This window comes from Haliotis rufescens, unplaced genomic scaffold (genome assembly GCF_023055435.1).
Source record: "Haliotis rufescens isolate VD_foot unplaced genomic scaffold, xgHalRufe1.0.p SCAF_2, whole genome shotgun sequence".
Taxonomy (NCBI): Eukaryota; Metazoa; Mollusca; class Gastropoda; order Lepetellida; family Haliotidae; genus Haliotis; species Haliotis rufescens.
In genome coordinates, this window is record NW_025963890.1 from 1,933,652 (window position 1) to 1,950,654 (window position 17,003).

At 39.7% G+C, this 17,003-nt stretch overlaps 1 protein-coding gene across 3 annotated transcripts in view; it reads right to left on the bottom strand.

Moving 5' to 3' along the window:
- LOC124114122 (neuronal calcium sensor 2-like) overlaps positions 1 to 17,003 on the bottom strand; it is a 149,667-nt gene that overhangs the window by 18,794 nt on the left and 113,870 nt on the right. For all 3 annotated transcript variants that reach the window (XR_007222135.1, XM_046474683.2, XM_046474684.2), the window contains one exon: positions 6,790 to 7,065. Coding sequence is in view for 2 of the 3 variants with exons in the window: in XM_046474683.2 (XP_046330639.1) it covers positions 6,790 to 7,065 (276 nt within the window). In the remaining variant the exon portion in view is untranslated. The remainder of the gene's footprint in view (positions 1 to 6,789; positions 7,066 to 17,003) is intronic.

Genomic DNA, 17,003 nt, shown 5'->3' on the forward strand with positions numbered 1-17,003 from the left:
CTGATCAGCAGATCACACCAATTCCCAATCAACTTCCGGTACGGCAACACTGATCAGACTTTTGTTATTTGTGCCTTGCAATAAACCTTAAAGAAGGAGAATAGAATTTAAAAAAGACAAAATGTTACTTATAGTAAGTCATAGTTTTGTGACATTGACTTAATAAAACCGACAATAAACATTTCCATAATCTTAGGAAATCTCTACCAAAAGCATTGTGTGATTGTGACTATGTCATAAGCATGTGTTTATGAATCACTGTCAATAAGTCTTGATACCAGGTGTTTGCAAAAAGGTGAGTGTATCCTGCCCCTCCAGTGGCACCTCCATACACACGCGCAAGGTGGGTTAATTGTAAATCAATATTGGGGATTCATTAATAATGTGATTGTCTGGGCTAAGGCTGATTGGTAGATCGTGAATTGAGACTCATCAAACTTCCACACATGACAAGAAGTCGGTGGTATACACAGGGTAATTGCATCACTAGGGGTCGTTTGTTATTTTCAGGACCCATGAAGATCCCGGGTAGAGTAGGTCTTCAGCAACCCATGCTTGCCATAAAAGGCGACCATGCTTGTATTAAGAGGCGACTAACGGGATCGGGTGGTTGGGCTCGCTGACTTGGCTGATGCAGGTCATCGTATCCCAATTGTGTGGATCGATGCTTATGATGTCAATCACTGGATTGTCTGGTCCAGACTTGATTACTTACAGACCACCGTCATATAGCTGGAATATTGCTGAGTGCGGCATTAAACAACAAACAACAAAACAAAATGTTATTTTCAGTACATTTCCTATAAGCAACAACGAATATAACAAAATAGAAAAACTAAATATTGCTGAACTAACTTCTTGAGATCTTTTGTACTTAAAATGTCTAAGTTATGATATTGAACTTTTTTTTAACTGAACCATCAAAACACCAGGGGAGCCGAGGTAAAACAACATGATACCTATTTCGGTTTTGTCAAAGAGAAAATCACACACGATAATATCGATTGCTGCTTTTAGATATCTCTACAGCATGGGAAATACAATTTAAACTTGTCAATCACCTTGCATAGTAACCTTTTATCACAAAATTGTGGTTACATCGATGTTTGAGCTAAGTTTGTGCTCCCTTGCTTGATCTCTGATATCAATTTAAACTTGTTTATACAAGATGTGCTTCCATTTTCTTAATTTTCTAAGTACACTTGATACGGTACATATGATACATATAGTGATTTCTTACAGATGTTTATATATGTAAAGGAAATGGTTAAATCTCAACAGTTGAATTGGTTGAAGAAAATCATGATGTTCCCTGATTAATTGTAACATGACGTCAAACACAATTTGATATTCCGATGAAAAACATTCTTAGAGTACTTGATGCTTCAGAACTATTGGAAAGGAATAAGATCTTGCCACGTGTGGTTTGATATCAAGTATGATTAATGCTTGTAGAATCCTCCTAGTTTTGCTTCTTTAATCGGCCTGTGTTTACATATTTAAGGTGTGTAAAATTCTCCAAAATATTAATTATAGTTTTACGGTGCTTTTAGCAATATTCCAGCAATATCATGGCAGGGAACACCAGTAATGGGCTTCACACATTTTACTCATTGTTGGAATTGTGTTTGGTGTGATGGGTGAACACTTTAACCTCTAGGCTACCCTCCCTCTCTAGTAATATGACACATTTACGACTCAAACTTTGAAAGAAATACTCAGATAAATTATAAACTGAGAGGGAACACAAAGTGACATGAAGGTACAGGGAACACAAACTGACATGAGGGTACAGGGAACATAAACTGACATGAGGGTACAGGGTACAGGGAACACAATCTGACATGAGGGAACAGGGTACAGGGTACATAAACTGACATGAGGGAACAGGGTACAGGGAACATAATCTGACATGAGGGTACAGGGTACAGGGAACATAATCTGACATGAGGGAACAGGGTACAGGGTACATAAACTGACATGAGGGTACAGGGAACATAAACTGACATGAGGGTACAGGGTACAGGGAACACAAACTGACATGAGGGTACAGGGTACATAAACTGACATGAGGGTACAGGGTACAGGGAACATAATCTGACATGAGGGAACAGGGTACAGGGTACATAAACTGACATGAGGGTACAGGGAACATAAACTGACATGAGGGTACAGGGTACATAAACTGACATGAGGGTACAGGGTACAGGGAACATAAACTGACATGAGGGTACAGGGAACATAAACTGACATGAGGGTACAGGGTACAGGGAACATAATCTGACATGAGGGAACAGGGTACAGGGTACATAAACTGACATGAGGGAACAGGGTACAGGGAACATAATCTGACATGAGGGTACAGGGTACAGGGAACATAATCTGACATGAGGGAACAGGGTACAGGGTACATAAACTGACATGAGGGTACAGGGAACATAAACTGACATGAGGGTACAGGGTACAGGGAACACAAACTGACATGAGGGTACAGGGTACATAAACTGACATGAGGGTACAGGGTACAGGGAACATAATCTGACATGAGGGAACAGGGTACAGGGTACATAAACTGACATGAGGGTACAGGGAACATAAACTGACATGAGGGTACAGGGTACATAAACTGACATGAGGGTACAGGGTACAGGGAACATAAACTGACATGAGGGTACAGGGAACATAAACTGACATGAGGGTACAGGGTACAGGGAACACAAACTGACATGAGGGTACAGGGTACATAAACTGACATGAGGGTACAGGGTACAGGGAACATAATCTGACATGAGCGTACAGGGTACAGGGTACACAAACTGACATGAGGGTACAGGGTACAGGGTACATAAACTGACATGAGGGTACAGGGAACACAAACTGACATGAGGGTACAGGGTACATAAACTGACATGAGGGTACAGGGTACAGGGAACATAATCTGACATGAGGGAACAGGGTACAGGGTACATAAACTGACATGAGGGTACAGGGAACATAAACTGACATGAGGGTACAGGGAACACAAACTGACATGAGGGTACAGGGAACATAAACTGACATGAGGGTACAGGGTACAGGGAACATAATCTGACATGAGGGTACAGGGTACACAAACTGACATGAGGGTACAGGGTACAGGGTACATAAACTGACATGAGGGTACAGGGAACACAAACTGACATGAGGGTACAGGGTACATAAACTGACATGAGGGTACAGGGTACATAATCTGACATGAGGGAACAGGGTACAGGGTACATAAACTGACATGAGGGTACAGAGAACATAAACTGACATGAGGGTACAGGGTACAGGGAACATAAAGTGACATGAGGGTACATGGTACAGGGTACACAAACTGACATGAGGGTACAGGGTACAGGGTACACAAACTGACACGAGGGTACAGGGTACATAAACTGACATGAGGGTACAGGGAACACAAACTGACATGAGGGTACAGGGTACATAAACTGACATGAGGGTACAGGGTACAGGGGACATAAACTGACATGAGGGTACAGGGTACATACACTGAAATGAGGGTACAGGGAACACAAACTGACATGAGGGAACAGGGTACAGGGTACATAAACTGATATGAGGGTACAGGGAACATAAACTGACATGAGGGTACAGGGTACATAAACTGACATGAGGGTACAGGGTACATAAACTGACATGAGGGTACAGGGAACATAAACTGACATGAGGGTACAGGGTACATAAACTGACATGAGGGTACAGGGTACATAAACTGACATGAGGGTACAGGGTACATAAACTGACATGAGGGTACAGGGAACATAAACTGACATGAGGGTACAGGGTACAGGGAACATAATCTGACATGAGGGCACAGGGTACAGGGAACATAAACTGACATGAGGGTACAGGGAACATAAACTGACATGAGGGTACAGGGTACAGGGAACATAATCTGACATGAGGGTACAGGGTACACAAACTGACATGAGGGTACAGGGTACAGGGTACACAAACTGACATGAGGGTACAGGGTACACAAACTGACATGAGGGTACATAAAGTGACATGAGGGTACAGGGTACATAAACTGACATGAGGGTACAGGGTACACAAACTGACATGAGGGTACAGGGTACAGGGTACAAGGAACATAAACTGATATTAGAGTACATCGACCTGGTATCCCCCTCAAGAACTTAGAATATCCCTCTCTTAATAGTGCAGTCTTCATAAAACATGAACGAACAACATCCAAAAGTATAGTTTGAGAAAATAAATAATAAAGATTGCTTACATTTACGGACATAACTGAGCTTAAGCATTATTATCATCTTCCATAATCATATTAGTATACTGCTGCTGATGTATGTCTCTCATCTCAGTTCCTACAAGACGAATAATCGTTTCCCAACATTAACTCCATAATGTGATTTGATAAGTACATGTCAACAGATATCATTAACGTCAAAACTGATTAAGTTTATAGGGCAATCATTGGATAAGTCAGTTTCATAATTAGTTCATTTGATCTTGTATTTGTGATAAGATATCTTTCAGAGGAAATCTAAATGGAAATTGATATGAATGCATGATGTACAGTGCGGTCCAAATTATATCTGTGTTAACTAAAGTAGCATGGTGTTCTCATAGAAAATATTTCTAGAGAAAGGCTGAGATTTATTCGACAATTAAATGAACAAATTAAGTATCATATGATGTTTGTGGTAACCGAAAACAGGTTTATAATTAATCCCATCATTATTAGATTTAAACAAATGTATATGAAAGATTTCTAACAACATTTAATTGAGAGATGAGATAATACATCAACTGAATTTGGAAATCATATCGATGGGAAGAACTATAAACGATTAACAGTATGAAAATTGTGTCATTGATTATATCTTACATAAGCTATTCTGATGAAATATAGTTTAGAATTACCAAAACGGACAATAATGTCAATTGCTGAAGATGGAAAGTAACGGTTTTTGTTAAATCTCAAATGTCCACAAAGTAATCCCTGCATAAACGTCCCACACTCACCAGTGGAGTAAAATATTTGGATTATTTTCGCAGACTCTTTTGTGCATTTGCTCAAAGTTACTTATATATTTATTGATAATTGATCAATATTTTGTTAATGATTATCGATCTCTATGATCTGCATCAATAGCCAGCCCTAAAACCATGTAAATGATAGTTGGGATACGCTTTTCTATCGTGTGACACAGGGCACTGGGCATGCTGACACATGTGTAACACTGGACCTACACCCAATCATGTCACCCATTAACAGTTTAACTTCCTCCAGTACCAAAACAGGCAGATCTACATAAGCAAATATCCTGTGTTGCTGACAGGAGGGGATCATGGCGAGCGACCTTTGTCTACAGCTCCCGATATCCTGGCATCCATGGTTATTCACTGTCTAGACTTTACTAGTGGAACTAAAATAACTGGTGTTGCTCCCTGCCTTTGCATCTCAGATGACACAAATTATGTCACTAAGTGGCACCGGTGTCAGTCAAGAGGGCCTTTTTCTGCACTGGCCATACATCTTATCTCTATGACTTGCCATCAATGTCCCTGCGATAACTGGCAATGCCATTATAACAAATATATCCTGTCTATTTAATAAAAAGTCCGCATCTGTGATGGTGATTTCATGACCGATGATATTGATGGGTCATAACACAAAAGAATTGTCCCACATATGGACACATGATTAACTTCCACTCATGCTGGTGTTTCAGTGTGGTCGACTGTTCTGGTCAACAATATATGCTGCTATATGTCAACCTCATTCCTGATATATATCTCTTATATATATCTGCCTCACCTGCTATATATCCACCTCACTCTGACATCAGGTCACTTCTAATATGTATCTGCCTCACCCCTGATATATATCCATGCCACCACTGCTATATTTTCACTTCACCCCTGATATATATCCATGCCACCTCTGCTGTATTTTCACCTCACCCGATATATATCCATGCCACCACTGCTATATTTTCACTTCACCCCTGATATATATCCATGCCACCTCTGCTGTATTTTCACCTCTCCCCTGATATAGATCAACCTCACCCTGACATGTATCCAACTCACTCCTGATATATATTCACCCAACCTCTGCTCTATATCCATCTCACCCAATATATATCCACCTCACCTCTTATATATATCTGCCTCACCTCTGCTACATATTCACCTCACTGATGGTATATACCTCACTCCTGATATATATCCACCTCACCTTGTCATATTTCCACCTCACCCATGGTATATACCCATCTCAACCCCGCTATATACCTGCTATCTCACTCCTGCTATATACCCACCTCACTCCTGCTATATACACACCACAACCCTGCTATATACCCACCTCACCCTGTTATATATCCACCTCACCCCTGCTATATACCCACCTCACCCTGCCATATATCCACCTCACACTTGCTATATATCCACCTCACCCTGCCATATATCCACCTCACCCTGCTATATATCCAGCTCACCCCTGCCATATATCCAGCTCACTCTTGCTATATATCCACCTCACCCTGCCATATATCCAGCTCCCCCCTGCTATATACCCACCTCACTCCTGCTATACACCCACCTCACCCTGCTATATATCCAGCTCACCCCTGCTATATATCCACCTCACTGCTATATACCCACCTCACCTGCCATATATCCAACTCACCCCTGCTATATACCCACATCACCCTGCATAACATCCACCTCTCACATCCACGTCAGCCATTCTATACATGGTGTTCACCTTACCTCTATAATGCTCTCCATCTCGTTCTTTTCAATGGTTCCATTCCCATCAATGTCGTACATGTCAAAAGCCCAGTTGAGTTTGTCCTCTGCTTTGCCTTTCTGTGATGTGATGTTGATCGCCATTAGAAACTCCTTGAATTCTATTGACCCACTTCCATCACGGTCAAACGACCGGAACACATGCTCACAAAAGGCATCTGGATTTCCTCCCGGGAAGAAGTTGGCATAGACATTCTTGAACTTCTCCTTTGACAGTTGTCCATCTGGGCAGTCTTCCTGCAAGTCAAGACAAGGTGAATTAGCAGCAAGATTCGATTAGTCCTATGTTACTATTCTATTATCATGTAGCATTTCCTACAGCCGCCACTTAGATATCCCCAAACATCCCTTATGAGATAGGTCAATGGCCAAGAATAGCCAAGGACACAGTAACATGAACCATCAGGATCAGCTGAAGGATGGATCCAGGACATTCTGGAAGGGAGATCAGAAGTCACATATTTATCTGGGTGAATTGAAATTGAAAGATGTATATCTGACACTGAATCTGCCATGCAACTTTACACACAAAAATGGAAAACATTTGACCCTGTCCATAATATACACCTATTCTGAAGTTCACCTATATCAAATTGGTCACAAAAGGACAGAAAAAGCCAAACAGAACCTCTGTACCAACTACCAGGGGAACTGTTTGATAGGCATCACTTAGAAGTTGACGGATGAAGTAGACACAATTTATGGATAACAACTTCCTTAATACTGTAAAGGTGACATTTTGGTACAGACCCTTATACTGTTGTCAAGCAAGGCATGAATTGTCTCTACTTCAACTATCAGGGTATCTATCATACATAGGTTGAGTTCGATTTATCAACACACAATCTAAAAACCTATTCATAGGAACAGTTTTGCAACTGTAAATCTACTGGCATAAAAATTTCAATTTCATAAAGTCGAGGTCTCAAAAGGTGACAAGCATCTTTTAAGCCAATTTGATAAACAACTTTCAGGATGAAATTCAATTTTTGCTACATCATCTACAACAAACATTCTTGGTGACTCCTGGTGAAGATGCCACAAGCTAAATGCATTTCAATATTAATCACAAACAGTCACTCAGAGTTGCAGACCTCTGCTGGGAGGGAAGAAACATTTCTTTTCTGAAATTCTAAACTTGATCTTTCACAAAAGCATCTGGATCTGGATCTGTCCAGTTGTCACCCAGACTGAAAACTGGATGAAAAAAAGGGTGCAGAAAACATTCTGTGAAATTAAGTAAGAGTGAGCACTTTGGGCAGTGTGACAGTCGTCTGGGTAACAAATCAGGTCGAAACAGGCAGTAATCCATCTACATTGTCTGACACTGGTTCACCAGGTGCGCCCACGCCGACAAAATAGTTCCTTAGACGGGAAGTCGGCAAGTCTCCATCAATTTCCTTCGTTTCTCGTTTTTCTTTTAGAAAAAGAGCAGGTTTTTGTAGCCTCCAGTGAGGTAAACAAGCAGCAGGCAATAGATCAAAGGAAGGAAGTTACCGGACCAACTGGGCCAGGATAGAATCAAGGTGGTCCCATGTTTCTTTATAATGTCACCTGGGGAACTTTTACAGTTTGAAGTTCCAAAAGTTTGAGTTAGAACACTGTGCACATACTGTATATATGATTATGCAGACATTTGGTTTTATGCCACTTTGAGCAATATTCTAGCAATATCAAGGCAACGGACACCAGAAATTGGCTTCACACATTGTACCCATGTGAGGAATCGAACCCAGGTCTTCGGCATGACAAGCGAACGCTTTAACCACTCAGCTACCCCATCATTCAAAACAGGAAGTGTTCGATGCTGAAGGGAAAAAAAGCAACAGGAGACACTGATAGTTAAGTTTAGCATCTTGACATAGAAGAACCTTTGTCCATCTATCAAAGCCATATTCCTACACACTAAATGCTAATATTTATACTTTATCCAATCCTTTGGGTTCCAGCTATCCTGAAGATAATAGCAGTCCCTGTCAATGTATCCACAATGCTGCCTGTGACAGAGCACTAAGCTGCACTCAGCGGAACATGTTGTGATGGCCAGAGCTCCCCGGAGCACCAGCAGACGTCATAACCCATCTGGAAACTTCAGAAAGGGCCAACATTTCTGACACTGACAATAATGTGTCCTAATCCTAACTGGATATTACACCATGAGCTCCCAGCAGTGCCTGGTATACGTCAGCTCCTGACACCATGTTCCTGGGAGACCTGTAGCTCATGTTTGCAACAGCAGGGTCAGATTGGGGTCACACCACCATCTTGTCTCACTGCACATGTCTGTGACACTGGTAAAACTTACAAGTGCCACTGTGAACCAACATTCGAAAACATTAAATACTTAGCCTCTCAAACACTCTTGTGTTATACTATGAAAGAGCAATTAAATCGCCCACTGGAGAAGGAAGATATTTAACTTTTGATTGAGTGAAGGAACTTGACAGTTTTCTGTTCTTGAAGTCCTTCTAGATGCACTGTGATCACAATGAAAGTTAAAATTATAAGTATGTTCGCCAATATGGTCATAAACGCTGTGAAACAAATTGGCTTTACTATTCCGTATAAAACATTACTGGAAGTTTATAATGGACGGGCATTGAGCTCAGACTGTCTCCAACAACCTGTAATGGACAGATGAAGTGACACAATGAATATTTATTAAGTGAGAATTAAATCACATTCTTGAAAGATATTTTGCATCAGTTCTTGATTTAAATGTTTTCATCAAGTTACACCCAATAAATGATGAATAAAGTGTGAAAATAAAAAAAATAAAAAAAGAGTTACACCCAATAAAAGTGCTGAAGAGAGGAATGTCCCAGTAACTCTCCAAAAGTAATGGAGATGAGGCCCATCATTATTAAGGAATGGAGAATTAAGAAGATATGCCCCTACTTAAAACACAGCCCTACTTTTACATTTGCCAAACATTCTCTTGTGGAATATATTTAAAAAATACACCGGCACTCTTTGTAGAGTGTATGTATACTGTGTGAGTTGCCCCTGCATGAGGTGCGAGGAACGTGTTCTGTGCCGCTGTTGCACGTGCACCAAGCTCTGTCACGTGCTGATATTTACAATGCATGGTACACAGGTCTTTATAATGTCGTGGGGTCCTAGACTAGTATTTCATCAATCGCATTTATTTGTCGCAAGCTCTGATGATCATACCGCTTTGCTCTCAAACTAATGAACTCACAGTGAAAGTCAGCTCTTTAATACATATTATATTTGAGCTTTAAGGATTTTTGCAAATATTTAAAAATACTTAATAGTTAATTTCACATGGTATCACCATGTGACGCCATAGCTGTGGACCACAATTAGACGTCTTCTAATCAAACAATGCAAGTTTGAACCCCGCTGGCGACACACGTTTTCCGACAAAATTTGAAATCATTCACTTGTCAAAATAAGAAAAAAAATAGTTCCGCCTATTCCAAGTAAAATTAATTGAAATGTTGGTTCAAGATAATGTATAATTGACAAATAACTGTCAATTCCTAAAAAATAATGGAGTGTTCAAGCAAAAGAATGACGTCACAGAATGTTTTCAATAGACCTGTAGCATCATGTGACATGAATGTGTCACAACAGAATTTGTTTCTTCCTCAGAGTACTATAACTAACTACATGGATTAGTGGATGTTGACAAAATTCTCAGACTAAACTATTCCTTAAAATACGTCAAAGAGTTTAAATAATTAATTTTCCAACAAATCATGTTGATCCTGAGGACTACTGCAGAAATCTGTTTGATTGCTTTCTTCCATCTTACAATGACAGTCACCAACATGTTTTATTGCATGACCAAAATGCCATGTGTGCTAACTCCTTAAAAAATGAATCAGTTACCTTGGAGCTTTGTTATTAGTTTTAGCAGTGACTTGTTGGAAGTCATCTGCCACCACAAATAGCACCAATAACTTGAGTCTCGCCCTGGGAGTTACTTGTTCTTTGAACACTCGAGAACAAGCTTTAAACTTTAACAAAAATCCAATAGTGGCAATGATATTGGGACGAGTTAGGTTCTCCATGCTGCTTTTAACAGTTTTTCAGTTATATCATGGCATGTCAGCTTAATGTTGCTGGAAAACTCAAAGTAAAGTTAGTTTACAATTCTGACAAAGTATCAAAATCCGATCTTCAAAGCATCAGTGGACGGATATAACACAGAATACCCAGAGAGGACAAATATGGAAGATTATCCTTCTCTCATACATCTGCACCGTGAAGATCCGAGGTAGAATAGGTCTTCAGCAACCCATGCTGCTGTAAAAGGCGACTATGCTTGTCGTAAGAGGGGACTAAAGAGATCGGGTGGCCAGGCTCGCTGACTTGGTTGATGCATGTCATCGTATCCCAATTGTGTGGAATGATGCTCATGATGTCAACCACAGGATTGTCTGGTCCAGACTTGATTATTTACAGACTGCCATCATATAGCTGGAATATTGCTGAGTGCAGCGTTAAACAACAAACAAACAAATCATACATCTGCATTCCTAAAACCTACCATTTAATTAACACCAAAATGCATCAACATTTTCATTAAAGGATATGACTGACCAAGGCAAATAATCCCTTTTGGAAAGTGATCAATACAAAGATTTAGACCTAGGAATCAAATGGACTAATCAATACCACAAGCACATATCAGAAGATGTATTAAATGTCACAAGCAAAGAGCTTGTTTAGTTCATTCAAGATAAGGTTATTCACAATGTCTGCCCACATCAAAACTGCCTGATTTGTCTTATACGTTGGACGCCAAGCACTAACACAGTTTTTGTTCACTGATCCATGCTTAATATCAGAATCTGTAGAAAAAACAGCAGTAATCAATGTTTCTTGAAGGATTTCTCTTGCCTGTTGGAAAATCACAAAGGCAGTATTGTGTATGGCCACATTAAATAGCTTTCTTGGAGTCTCATATTGATCCACACATATTTGATAAACTGTTAAAATAACTATTCCTTAAAATACACATTCTGATTAACACCTGTTTCTATCTTCTGAAATATACACTCCGGAGATATGTGATTTCAATAATGAATAATTTTAACACTGAACACCGTATTCGCCTTAGTAAGCGTTTTGAGCAGTTAGAGCTTATAAAAAACATGCAGGTTCATTTGTTGTCAGTGATAGAGCAGTAGAAAACAGACTAAGTTCTAAGTTCATGAAACTAACACCTTTTTGATAATAGTTGCTAGGCAAATATAATATTATACCTCTTGAACACTGTGGTGTTTTCTGTAAAGATGTGTTATAAACACAAGAAAATACTGTCTGTCATGCAAATGTTTGGCTGTGTATTGAGTACTTATTATATAAAGATTATCTTAGAACAAGGTAATTGATATATTAACTTATTTTGGTACTTAAAATTCTAAGAAATGTTATTATCCCACCTTGCCCTATACCTCTCGCCATGTGAGTCTGTAAGGGTTAATTGTAAAACTGTGGCAACTATCTTGAGAATAAAAGTTTACATTTAAAAAGATAATAATAATAAAAAACAATTATTATAATAAAACAAAATTAAGTTTACAGATTTTTCCAGAAGCTGGACAAGGGGTGCTTATTGGAGCTGAATGCTTAATACACTGACTACGGTACCTGTATATAGATAAGTGCCCTGTTTCTACAGGTGCTTTATGAAATCAGGGGAAACATCACTACAATGAATGACAGGTCCCTTGTACCATCTGTGTGATGTTTTTCAATGTCCACAATCTAACAATAGATAGCAAGGTTTACACTCACTGATTTTAATCAGTGAAGACATTCCCTGTTTAATGCCTAGCCAATAGCATCTTGTTGTTTATTCCTGGCTACTGATAACAGTAGCGTTATCAGTAATCTTATCTGGAGGATACACTGTAACCTTTTCCCCTACATCAACTGATAAATGAGTAATGTTATCCTGGGGAAACTTCTCTTATTAAATATTGGCATAGCTATAGGGCCATGTTTTTATCCTACAAAGAAAACCATCTATAGCCAATAGTAATAATTGATGACAAAGACATTTGTCTCTTTCAAATATTATGGAAATAAAGATCACAAGTTGAAACAATAATAGTATGTCACAATTTTAAAAAGTCACCAACATCATCAAATATAAAGACTGTTTACATCCATTCTCAAATGTATGCCCATTGAGAGTCTACTTTATTCTTAACCCTGGTACTTAAAGTCTTCTTTACTGCTAACCCTAGTACTTAAAGTCTACTTTATTCCTAACCCTAGTACTTAAAGTCTTCTTTATTGCTAACCCTAGTACTTAAAGTCTTCTTTATTGCTAACCCTGGTACTTAAAGTCTTCTTTATTGCTAACCCTGGTACTTAAAGTCTACTTTATTGCTAACCCTGGTACTTAAAGTCTACTTTATTGCTAACCCTGGTACTTAAAGTCTTCTTTATTGCTAACCCTGGTACTTAAAGTCTACTTTATTGCTAACCCTGGTACTTAAAGTCTACTTTATTGCTAAACCTGGTACTTAAAGTCTACTTTATTCCTAACCCTGGTACTTAAAGTCTTCTTTATTGCTAACCCTGGTACTTAAAGTCTACTTTATTGCTAACCCTGGTACTTAAAGTCTACTTTACTGCTAACCCTAGTACTTAAAGTCTACTTTATTGCTAACCCTGGTACTTAAAGTCTACTTTATTCCTAACCCTAGTACTTAAAGTCTACTTTATTCTTTTACACTACAAGTTAAAGTCTACTTTATTCCTGATCCTAGCACTTAAAGTGTACTTCATTCCAAACCCTGGCACTTAAGAGTCTATTTTTTACCATTATAATAATTGCCCTAGAAACATCATGATTAATTGTATCTCATACTTTCAAAACAGGTCAAAATAGACACAGAAAGAAACATAAATAGTAGATCCTATTGTTCCTGATTTAACTTTCAAAACAGACACCTTAATAAGAATCCTCGAAGCATCCAAAACATGCTCACCCTCTTTGCAAACACCTGGTGTCATCACTGATTTTCAGTGATCCATTTGCACAATTATTACCACAATTTTGCTTTTAATGCCCAATGGAATCTGTTTCAGCAGAAAAACATGACTAGTAATTCTCTGGTGCTGACATTTAGTATGCACGAGTGCCATGGCATTAGAAGGACTTATACAGGCATCTGACAAGTCCTTGATAGCCATTGGCATAATCAAAGAAAAGGTGAAAGATAAAATTTCAGTGTATTTTCTATGGCTGGTACATGTTTTATATAATCCAGTGGAGAAACGATTCATTTGCAAAGTCAAGTGCGAATAGAATTTAATGGCTGCTAAGTAATTACTTAAAAACACTTCATCCCTTCATCCAGTGATATAAAAACAATGATGACATGTCAGGTCTGTGTTTTCTGACGTGTGACAATACTGAAGTCACCATGTGGTTAATTTCAGTATCTTTGGCCAGGTCAGGAATAGAGAAGCCATACATATCTTCCTTTACCAATAACAAAAAAAACCCCAACAGAGTGAGTGAGTGAGTGAGTGAATGAGTGAGTGAGTGAGTGAGTGAGAGAGTCTGGTTTAAAGCAGGGATGAATAGAGAAGCCATATGCTTTCCTTTATGAATTACAAAAATGAAAACAAAACAACAGAGTGAGTGAGGGAGTTTGGTTTAAAGTAGGGATGAATAGAGAAGCCATATGCTTTCCTTTTTTGGTCTAATGCTGCCTGAACACTATATCTTGTATACTACAGTGTGTCAGCTTGATATGGGAGGAAAGCCCCAAGTGATGCAGAGTTTAGACATTTACCTATTCGGTGAAACACGAGTTTGGTGCTGACAAACGCAGAAACATAATCAGGTACAAAGATTGGACCCCACAATCAAAGGTTCTGGCACACCTTTGGGACACAACAAGTGTGGCACTGTAGATGGCTGGTGGCTGTACCGCCCAAACTAAAATGTGATCCTGCACCTTTAAATAAATTTGAAATAAATTGGTTGCAGCTCCAACTCAGAGCATACCTACAACAGCTCATTGGACTCATCAGAAAATAAAAATGTGGTCAAAGCGTTAACCAACCACTGGAATATAAAGATATTTGACTGGAAAAACCAGCCAAGTATGAAACCCCCGATTGATATGTATGTAACATACATGGTTATAATAAATAAGATATTAGCAACACAAGACACACATGTAACGAGGAAGTCTCCGCATCATATGTGATAAATGAGCTGATCACCCAGGTTTACCAACGATGCATCAGATATCAGCTTTCCATATAGGATGCAATATGAATGTGTCTCCTGTCGGTAAACACTCTCCTCATACAGCGTTGGTAAATGGCCCTCAACATCTTCCCGAGTTAAGTGGAACCACCAGACCAATCTGTCGTCCCTGACTGGTTCTCCCTAACACAGTCTGCAGACAAAGATGGAGGAATTATGCCCAGTATTTGAAGTGAAAACCTGGGAAGGGCTGTCCAAGACCTTCTGATGGATCAGTTGTGTCCGCATCCAAATGACTTCCTTGATAAAAACATAGGAGTTTTCCAATAAAATACCTTACCAGAGACAGATGCTGTACATCACGATGGATGGACGCAATTGGGGACTTGGAGATGTGTGATGAGGTCACCGGCTTGTTCCACTGGTTTACTGTTAATGTTGCTTATTTCTTTTAGTTTCGGCTGCTACAGATTTCCAGTTATCACATTATCATCACTGTTTGTTAATCAGTCTGTATAAAACCTCTATGTATCTTCGTCAGTAAGAGATCAGGTGTGAAATGGGTTAACACTGGGTTCCAATTGGAGTGAGTGAGTGAGTGAGTGAGTGAGTGAGTGAGTGAGTGAGTATGGTTTTACGCCGCTTTTAGTAATGGTCCAGCAATATCATGGTGGGGGACGCCAGAAATGGGCTTCACACATTGTACCGATGTTGGGAATCGAACTCGGGTCTTCGGCGTGACAAGCGAATGCTTTAACCACTAGGCTACCCGACCGCCCCTGGGTTCCAATGGGTAATGCCTGTAGACACTTTCATAATTAGGTGAGGTGAGGTGAAATGGGGTTTAATGTCGTGTTTAAGATTATTGCACTTATATAGTGACGTGTGTTTGTGTGTATACGTGTGCATGTGTGTGTGTGTGTGTGTGGCTGCTTGTACTAGTCCGAACTAATGCCAAGTTTACAGTGCTTGCCTACTGACATACCATGCCGCAGTTTAACATGAGTACCCAACTCAGATACAGTATACTGACTCTGAGCCGACCAGTCCTAGTTTTTGCCCTTAATGCCAAGTGCCAGGCAGGGCAACAACAAGTACCATCTTTTGCTGTCTTTTGGTATGACATGGCCGGGGATCAAACCTGGACCTTTCCCTGGGCAGATGCTCTACCAGTAGACCATGGAGGCGGTCGCATAACTAGGTCATATAGAGAGGTATGGATATGACAACACACTACATAAGCCAGATAAAACAGGTGAGGTGAAATGGCGCTCTACATTGCATTAAGAAAAATTCACTGGAAAAGCTATATACATGAATGTGAGTGGCTGCTTTTTAACTAGTACAATGCAGGCTTTATAGAACTAGCTCACTGAGATACTATAGTGGTGCGGTCTAACATGGATACCCCATTCAGACACATATGCTGACTCTAAGCAAGCCAGTTTTATGACTTTTATGCCGAGCGCTAGGCAAATACATGGCCAGGAAATTGAACACAGACTTTTTGCTCTCTTCGCAGTCGCTGTACCCACCACACCACAGAGACAGTTTTATAGCTGAGAGTTGTCCTTTCCCGAACACCACCACATGAACACATCACCCAACAACTCACTCTCCAAACATACACAGCCGCCACAGTTGGCTTCAATACAGGAACCAGAGTAATATGGTTGCTTGGTCTAGACTTGATCTACACTATGCTTGACTAATTGGCAATACTAGCAGATTTTCCCCTTCAAGTAACAGTTTCTTGGTGTTAGATTCAAATTTTATTATATATACCAATTTAGCAGTGAATTTACAACCCCAATTACACAGAGTCAATGTCTAAGTTACACCTGTGGTATTAATTACATTGTCCAACCTTATAGGCAGAAGATGGGCACCAGGTTGTGTAGAATATAGTCACAATCATGCCATACTACTCAAAGAAGTTAAGGACCACCTGATGCTTTCATAT